The 10000-nt window shown below is 43.1% G+C and overlaps 1 protein-coding gene across 4 annotated transcripts in view; it reads left to right on the forward strand.

Annotated features, from left to right (window-relative positions):
- cbfb (core-binding factor subunit beta) overlaps positions 1–10000 on the forward strand; it is a 26297-nt gene that overhangs the window by 1478 nt on the left and 14819 nt on the right. For all 4 annotated transcript variants that reach the window (XM_076142113.1, XM_076142114.1, XM_076142115.1 and 1 more), the window contains exon 3: positions 4349–4465. In XM_076142113.1, the coding sequence (XP_075998228.1) occupies positions 4349–4465 (117 nt within the window). The remainder of the gene's footprint in view (positions 1–4348; positions 4466–10000) is intronic.

A 10000-nucleotide genomic window follows, 5' to 3' on the forward strand; every position in this document is an offset into this window, starting at 1 on the left:
CAACACTCTCTAGAAAACAACAGGGAAACGTCCTGCTAAACACTAAATACTACTTTCTACTGCTGCAAACACTGATTATTGCTTATTAAATGAGCTCAATCACTTCACCTCTTCTGCCTTGGTGTGTGTGTGTGTATGTGTGTGTGTCAGTATGTTCTCTGCGTCTGCCCCAACAGCAGGAAGTAGACATGTTATCAGACCCATCAGGCTTCACTTATACTTCCCGGCTCATGACTTCTTCCTTCTATATTCTACAGCTTCAGTCATTGTTGTCTCAGCTTAGTTTGACCTCACACACAAACACATACACACACGTGCACTTTACAATCACAACACAGTTGAGGTTGTCATTTCTTGCCTAAAAATGGCTACCTGCATGAACGACGTCATGTCTAATTTTGCAGTGAACACTGAGCATTATGACAGAATACATATGTCTGTGTGTTCTGCATTATAGACAGATGAAGAAGATGATTGTGGGTGTTAGTGGGTATTGCTCCATAAGCTTGTTTGGCAGAGTCTGTTCTGTTTTTACACTCTTAAAGCTCAGCACAGACAGTGGACATGAGCACGTAGGGGGACGTGGCCTGGATTGAAGTACAGCAGGGGTTCATGGCCAAAACTGATGATGAGATAAAAAGTCTCTCAGTCCTCCTGCAGAAAATGTGGTTTTGAGCTGTGAAAAGTTATGATGATGGTTATGGTTAATTTATTCATTCAACATTCACAGATTATTTACTGATAATTGTCAATTGGAACCAAAACCAACACGGCTAAAGAGTGTTAACACACCGCAAGCTTCGACAGTGAAGCAGTAAAGACACAATCCTCTCACAGGTTTATACTCCCTGTTTAGTTGAAGTATTCTTGGCCACTTCCTCAATAATAATGATATATATTTGCATTTTTAAACTTTATGCATTTAAACATTTATGTATCGATGCCTTGCTAAATACTCCTCTGCCTTTGGCCCTGTAGGGCAGTGTGCAGCAGTCATAGTGCAGCACTCAGGGACCAACTGGGTCACACTAATACGATATTGTACGAGTAGGAAAATTAGTCAAAAATAAGTATTGTGTTTTAAGTGTTGGACTTATATTGTGGGACAGCGGTGTCCATATTGTTTCTTACTGTGCTGCATTTGTACAAAGGTGATCACTCCATGTAATATTTAGATAAGAAGCCGTTAGAATGACTATTTAGTGCACATTTGTGTCTTCTATAGCCTAGTGCCTTGCTCAGAGGCAAGTTTTACAACTACTGTCTGTCTGCATCAATTCACTCACCGGTAGCAGCAGAACTACATGTGAAGTTCTAGAAAGGATGGGAGTTAGATTTGTCATGTATGAGCGTGTGTGTGTGTGTGTGTGTGTGTGTCACTGCTGTTTTCTCCCAGTCATTTGTGCTTTGCAGTGGAAGCGAACGACTGTTTGTCAAAGTCAGATTAGAACATCCTAAATCACGTCTGCAGTACGGAAATAATAACAAAAGGTGAAGTCAGAGAAAAGGCCTGCAGGCTACACACACACACACACACACACACACACACACACAGAGGGCAACTTCTGCTGTCTTAGTCAGCCTGGAGGTATTTTTCAAAAACACGCTGTCATGGTCACAGCAGGGGGCAGAGGGACAGACATCTAGTTTTACCATCTTTTACTGGGGGGGACGATGCGCCTGTCTGCCTGTCTGTCCGTCCGTCTGTCTGCACCATATTTATAAGCTCCTCTGCTGTGAGAATTGATGGCCGTGGTTTTAATCATTTGACAGCAACCGTGACATCATGTGTCTGATTTATCTGCTGGACAGACTAAAGTCCTCGGCTATTTTCATGGTCGCTCGTGTCTCCAACAACAAACACAACGAGATGCTTACATGATGTCATGATGTCAGGTCAGCTATCTGTCATTTATTATCATTTTAATCATTAAACCAAACCATCATTCACTGTGGTTGATACAGCTTTTATATCATTTAATCCACCTTCATTTTCATCTTCTCAAATGTTCTTCACATTCATAATCCATATAAAAACATGTGTTTATATTTCGTATGACTTCTTATATGTAGAGGTGGATTGCTGAATATTTAGATTAGATTAGATTAAGCAACGAAATGCAGATAGCCTCTAACCAGAAGTGCAAAAGCGATAATTAAAATAATTCTTCATATTTCTGTGTTTTTTATTTAAATATGATCTGGATCGAGTCACAGTTTTAATTTTTAAATGTAAAGCCTCTTAAATGCAGCACAGATATTTGATGCTTCCTGTATATTTGCAGTCACACTGACTCTGTTTGGATGAGATCATTGGCTGGTAATGGCCTTTCATTCATGCCCTTTTGTTCATTGTTTAGCAGGTTTCTTATTATTAAAACAAATAGATATTTATACTTTTTCATTTTGGCCATGTGGCAGAAAGCAACACTCACTCACTCGTACTCAAACTTATTAATCCTGCAGCCTCTCTCTCGGTCTCCTTGTGTCTATGTCTCTCTCTCACACACACTTACACACATGCTACCACTTATAGGACCCACTGAATAATGGCAGTGTGACTTTAAAATGATTGATCTGATAAATGGGACAATAATTTCAAGTAAATGATCTTGTGCTCAGCTCATTAGAGATGAGTCACTTCTAAACTACTATTGATTTTCATGCTGTGTTGATCTCTCTCTCACACACTGTCTGCTCAGTTCCTGTTCGGCTTTGTTTTCCTTCGTTGTAATGGCTCTGTGTGTGTGTGTGTGTCTCCATCTCTTCTCCTTCCTTGTCGTCCTCCATTTTCCTCCCTGGTTCTGCGTTTCCCTCCATTTTTCATCCCCCCTTTTCGCTCAACCCCCTCGGTTCTTCTCCTTTATTTCTGTCTCCCTCCATCCTTCTCCTCCTTCTCTCCTTCTGCCTCTCCTTCCGTCTCGTTCACAAGAGCAGTAGTAGGCAGCAAATTAGTATCAGATGGTTGCAATTTAATACTTCAAATTCAGCAGAAATGATGACTCAGTGCTCCTTTTGCTCTTTTTGCTCCTCTGCGTTCTTATTCCTCTTTGTGTGTGTGTGTGTGTGTGTGTGTGCGTGTGCGTGCGCCTGCGAGTGTGCGTGCGTGCATGCATGTGTGTGAAAGAGGGAGACAGTCTAAGTCATTCTGTCTCACTGTCTTTCCCTCTTTGTGCATTTGCGTTCACACTTTTTCCCCGCTTTCTCTCTCCCTTCGTTTCTCCCTTCCACTCAGTTCTCTCTCTTTTCTCTTTGTTTTTCACTTTCTCTCTCTCTCTCTTCCTCTCGCTCTCTCTCCCTTTCTCTCATTCTCTCGGGCTCTGATGAAAGACAGATTTGACAGGGTGCATAATTCATACGCTTCCATCCCAGTCACAGCACTAATGTCCTTAGTATTGATCTGTCTCAGCTCAAGCACACACACAAACACACACACACACACAAACACACACGCACACAGAGAAATGCAGAAAAAGCTGAAAATGTTTAACTTAATTTTCTGCCTTTCTGTTATTCATTGCTTTCCGACTGCAACAGAGGAATGCATTCTATTGATTTTCATTTTCTTTGTGTTTGTGCATGTCAGTGTGTGTGTGTGTTTGTGTGTGTTTGTGTGTGTCCCATTAGAACAAAAAGCAATTTTACAGCCATCTAAACCTGAACAGCATTATGATGTGATTGTGTTTGTGTTGGGAGGCGCAGGCCTGAGAGGAGAGCCAGGCGCCTCTGCAGCCTTTTACTCTCTGCTGGTGCTTTTGAATGAAATGAGACATTTAAAGTCTTTGTTTCTTGAGTCAGTGTAGCGACTAAAACATAAACTATTTTCTAAGATGATTATCTTTGTAGAAATGTATCTACATATGTCCTTCATTATATCTGTCCTTCGCTGGAGCATATTTAGATATGATACCTCAAACAATCAGCTCCTCCATGACAACACACAGTCAATCAGTCAAAATGTCTCGTTTATTCAATATGTTATGTTCATATAAATATAAATACTGCAGGTTTTGGGTGGCAGCTAATGTTTTATGTTTTTACTCACTGTATTTTATTTATTAAAACATTTTTCATCGTTTTACTTTTAAAAATTTAGTTTTTAAAAGTTTTTTAATTGGACAGAACTAATAACAGAAAAATCTGAGTGGACATTTAATTGATGACATTGTTTCTTTGAAAAGTTTTTCAGTAAGAATTGTGATTGACGATGCTTGTGATTTTATTCTCTCTCTTTTTCTCTCCCTGTCTTTCTGTCTGTCTGTCTCTCTCTCTCTCTCTCTCTCTCTCTCTCTATCTATCTATCTGTCTGCCTCTCTCTCTGTCCCTCTCTCTCTCCCTCTCTCTCCAGGCCTTTGTAGCCACAGGTACCAACCTCTCTCTCCAGTTCTTCCCAGCCAACATGCATGGAGATCAGCGGCAGGTTCCTACGCGGGAATACGTTGACTTTGAGAGAGAGACAGGGAAGGTAAGACACCTGCAAGAAAACACACACACACACACACCCTTGTTTCCCATGACCATTGAAAAGGTCACATGGTCTGACAACAGCTGCCAAAGGTGAAGTGAGGACATGTTACAAATTGACATGTGATGTTTTCTGTGATTCCGTCAGGTGATCTTGGTCTGTTGGTGTACCAGCTTTGGTCTCACACATGATAATGTGGACATTGTGTCAAAAATAGCGGTCTGTCTGTCTGTCTGTCCCACTTTCCTGTCGGTTTGCTTTCTGTTCCTCTTTAATCTTATGAAATAAAAATGACTGGTTAGACGTCTTCATAGTAACAGTGAGAAAGATTCTGCTTTTATGCTTCAAGATGTTGACTTTCATCACTCTGGACAGTCTGTCAGTGTGTGGAGTGTGTGTGTGTGTCCCTTTTCATGTTGCACAGATTGGCTTGTGCATTGGTCTTAACTGCCTGTGGTGCAGTGCTGAGATGATTGGAAGCCATTTAACTGGCTGATCTTCACTATTTAGTGCTTTGCAGTCAGTCTGTAGTGACTTCGATGAGCCGCATCCACAGAGGTGAGATCAGCTGCTCGTCTCCTCATCACACCACAGCAGCCTGATGAAGAACATTATCTGCCTTTTAATGCTGCTGCTCTTTCGAGTTTGGGCAAAGTTAAACAAGTTGAACGTTCTCGTTGTCAAGGTAATGTCCACTGTACGGTAACGTGCTCCTGCTGTTGTTGTGTTTGTGTGTATGTTAATTGTCTCCCTTGGCGCAAAGCCTGGGCGTGTGTGTGTGTGTGTGTCAGAAGACATGTCCACGGACACTGACCAGCTGAAATGAATGCTGGCTGGCGGCTCATTAAAAATGCATCCTGGAGAATCGATGGACCTTCCTGCCCCGGGGCTGACGGACTAATCTCTCACTGTTAATTATTTAACACCAGTACCCCGACGGCCAGAGTTGAGAACATTGTGTGCGTGTGTGCGTGTGCGTGTGTGTATGTGAGAGAGTGAATATGTGTAGGAGAGTGTAGTCAGGCATTCTGCAGATGTGCAAGTGAAGAGTTTCTGAGTTGTGTCACAGGCAAACATAATAGATGCAGTGTGTTTGCATGTGTATCGCCGTCTGTGTGTGTGCACATGTAAGTGTGTGTGTGTAAGATGATCCCCTCTCCTTTGTCACCTCAACGGTGCTCAAAGATCTATGAAGTTTTAATGAGGCCTGGAGCCGTGGATGTAAAGCCGTTTCACAGTCATTCTGTGAGCAGCCTGAAGGTGCTGACATGACGCTCGTCTCCACGTTCATACAGGGAACTGAAACACACTCAGTTCCTATCTGGACGCAGAGTAGCAACGTGTTCCGCTCCTCCATAACATAGGAGCTTCCTGTTATCGTCTTAAGTTTGATGTAATATTCATTCGTCCTTCTCTTGAACTGTGTAGTTACAGACAAGGCTGCTTCAAAACGCTGTGCAGGAAAACAGAATGAAGAAGTGCCAACAAACCCACAACACAAGTGTTAAGTTCTAATAGTATAAAGTGCTACAAAGAAAGAATGCAACAACTGAGGTTTCTTTATATGTCGTTAGAAACAATAGTTTATTCAAATGTGACCAGCTCCGGACCAAATTATTATTCATTTAGAAGGTGAGCTTATTTTATTTTATGGTACATCTTTCTTATACTACTTACGCACTGTGTGTGTGTGTGTGTGTGTGTGTGTGTGTGTGTGTGTGTGTGTTTGTGCGTGCGTGCGTGCGTGCGTGCGTGCGTGCGTGGGTGTGCGTGTCTGTCACCATTCCTACATTTAACTTCTACAAACATTGTTATGGGGTCCTGCATTTGTTTAATTGTAGATTAATTGTTTTATACATTACTAAAGTGTAGGAGTGGGATACATGAATGGCACCACCCTAGCACCCCCTCCCAATACTGACATCATCAATGGGGTCACAGTTGACACACTACCTTGAGAAAGTGGGAAAGTTCTTTCCACCGACTGAATAACAGTAATGATAGGTTGATAGTTTTGACCATTTAGTGTGTGTGTGTGTGTGTGTGTGTGTGAAGGTGTTGAGTTGTTTACTCGCTGCAGTGTTTCGTCTGTTGGGATCGTCTTTCTCTCCACAAACGCCTCACTGCCCCCCCTCCCCCCGTCAGGTCGCAGCAGACATCTTGTGTACGTTGCAGCTTCTTCTCTTAATTACTGTCACAGCTAAACGCACACACACATACACACACACATACACTTCTTTCTCCTCCTTTTTATTGCTCCCGAAACACTCACCAGAGCTTCGCAGGAAAACAACTTTTTTTCTTTGGCAAAGAGAGTAAAGAGATGGATTTAGATTTTTTTACTCTTATCTGGGTGTTTCTATACTTAAACCTCGTGTGTCTCTTCCATTGGCTCTCTACATCCTTGCTGACTTTCTCCACCTTTCCCTCCAAAACTCTCCTCTGCTCTCTCCACTTATCCTACCTCCTTCCCTCCTCCCCTCCCTCTCTCCCTCCTCTCTCCTCCCTCTCCCGCCTTCATTTCCAAACACAGATGGTGCCAAACCCAAAGGGTAGCACAGCCAGGTTAAACTTGGCAACTGGATACACTGTGCGTGCGTGCGTGCGTGCGTGTGTGAGACACACAGTAGAAAGTTGAAGTACAGGCTCTCAGTGTCGTTGCAGGCTAATGGGAGCCAGCTGTGGACTGGGTTAATTTTAGTGTTAGTGGCTAACATGCTAGCAAGGCTTTAACCCTGTCGTGCTCACACCAGGAGGGTTTGCTTCCTCCATTTTGTATTGGAACTATTGAAAGCAGGGCCCCTGTTTAGGGCCCCGAGTCCCCAAATAAGACAGAAGCTAATGTGAAGCTGGGATGATGCCGATTCAGTCTTATGCAAACAGCGTACGTGAATGAAGTAATTATTACATAAGACGTGTATCAGAGAGCTTATTATGTATCATGGTGCTTATTTAAATCAGATGTATCTTAATTAATGTTGTAGCTCTATAGAAAAGGTCCTTTATCTGTTGTCAGTCTAAGTCTGACTCACTCATACTTGTGTTTTGCATACGTACATTCATTCATCCATTAACACCTTCATCAGTGAAGTTTCCATGTAGCCACCACCTCCTTCCCTCCTTCCCTCCTTCCCTTCATTCATTCATCCATTTCTGTCATTCAAAGCGTTTTGTTTGTGGTTTCCTTTGTATGAAGAAACTGCCACTCTTCTCCTTTCCTGTATGTAAAGCAAGTCCTGACCTTTGCTTCCTTCCTGTCCTGTGCTGCCTGCTCTCCTGCGCCCACCATATGACTAAAAACTGGCCCATCTGCCACCAAGGTGCATCATTGCAATGAAGTCATTTTCCCAAGTCCAAATTGACCATAAACCACCTAAATGCAGAATTTAAAAAAACACACTCTAACGTACATTTGCTTATTGCTATTACAGTCTCAGTGAAGTTCTTCATCATGAAATTATTTCATCCAGGAGGTTTTGTTGGGTGGGAGAAACAGGACAGGTTGAGATTTGGTTCGGAAAATGTCTCCAGCACCAAGGCCTTTGTCAGTGGAAAATACATACAGTATGTGAGGATGTGAGGAGGCTGAGGCCAAAACCACAGGAATTATACTGCAAGTTCCAATGGTGTTCATTGCCGCGTGCGTGTGTGTGTTTGCTACATGTGAGTGTGTGTGTGTTTGCACTCTGAGGAGCGAGGGTCTCTGAATGCTGATGTGTACAGTGGCGCCATGCTGATTGCTCAGCCCTCCACACAAACACATACACGTCTGCAACACACAAAAACACATAAACAAGAAACAAAACCTAAAAGAGAGTGAGAGGGCGAAAGAGTGAAGGGAAGATTAGTGGGTGAAGGAGGGAAGAAAATGAGAAGCAGACGAGTGTCTGTCAGCTCAATGATGGAACGAGGCCGGAAGGGAGGGGCTAACACACAAAATCCAGGACACACACAAACATACACACACACACACATGTAAAGGCCTGCATTTGCTCTCAAAAGGATAAACATACAGACTGTGAATGAGTTAAGACACAAAACAGCTGCTGTCACATTCACGACCACACACACCACCCACCAGGCGAGTGTGTGACCTGTAAATTCATGTAGTGTGACAACCTGCACGCTCCCGTCAAACCCATCCAGGCTCCGTTTCCTCTTTTCTTCTCTGGTGGAATAGATCGGACCAATGCTTGAGTGTGATCTAAGCCCCTCTGTCTGATGCTACACACTCACTTGTGTGGGGCAGGTGTGTGATATATGACAATAGACTCTGATTTGTTTGCTTTATTACTCAATGGCTGATTCTGTCCTCAGCCCTGCCAGCGCGTGATCAGATACCACTTTTGTGCCAGTGGATAAAGAAAGGTTCCAGGATATTCAGTCAATAGAAAATATAGCAAATATGGACACAGCTGCTCAGTTTAAAGGTGTTATTGCACTGCTGTGTTACCTCAGAGTGACCTGCAGAGGACACCAGGTGGATGGACGCTGTCTATATATTTGAATATGCATATACAGCATGTCCTCGATGGAATAATGACCTTGTTTTTGTGAAGTCTCTCAGTCGCACGCGCACACACACACACACACACACACACACAAAGACGTCTATAATCGTTTATTATCCAACACTTCTGTTGCCCTCTAATTTAGTCATCAGCTTCCAGCCGCCAACACTCTCCTCTGTCACATGCAGATCAACATTGTGTGTGTGTGTGTGTGTGTGTGTGTGTGTGTGTGTGTGTGTGTGTGTGTGTGTGTGGTGTTATGTTTCCTCTAAACGGAAGCTGTGCCATCAGTGCGTGACTCATCAGTGACATCATCAAAGCCAGACCACTAATTGGTTCCCTCTGCGACTGCTTGTGTGTGTGTGTGTGTGTGTGTGTGTGCTGGCAGAGGTGGTGGTGCTTTCCTACATGTACTCAGTATGTGTGTGAGTTCGTTCAATATATTTTAATCATTGAGTGAACTCTTCCTCTGAGTTTCACATATGGGAGTGTTCCAGATACCAGACTTTAGTGTACCACAAAGCCTCCTCCCTACACACACACATACACACACATACAGTGCCGTCTCCTTCTTCTCCTCCCACAAGGTTTCATATTTCGTGCTCCAGGCTTTAGATCAATGACCACACCCACTCCCACAATGCACTGCAGCACAAACTGAACACAGACGGACTGTTTATATGCTCTTTGTGTGCGTGTGTGTGTTCTCAGGGTTTGTGTGTGCTTAATGTTGGTATCATGTCTTTGTTTTTTCAGGGTATGCCTGCTAAAGTGCGTGTGTGTGTCTCACAGTGCAAAGTGAATAGATGCAGAAATGCAGACGTATGTGTGCACGCGTCTGAGAGAGGGAGTAACAAAAAGAGAGATGCACAAGAATGAGAGATAGAAAACTAGAGAGAGAGAGCAAGGTCAGACTAGTGTGAAATCCAACATGTGTGTGTTAACTCCATTCCTCTATTCTTAGTCTTCTCTTCCAGTAAGTGTCCACTGAACTGAACTGAAAAACACAGCTCACCTGGATGTG

The sequence above is a fragment of the Genypterus blacodes genome, unplaced genomic scaffold, assembly GCF_046128005.1.
Source record: "Genypterus blacodes isolate CSIRO-AG114 ecotype Tasmania unplaced genomic scaffold, CSIRO-AGI_Gbla_v1 ptg000021l_1, whole genome shotgun sequence".
Lineage (NCBI taxonomy): Eukaryota > Metazoa > Chordata > Actinopteri > Ophidiiformes > Ophidiidae > Genypterus > Genypterus blacodes.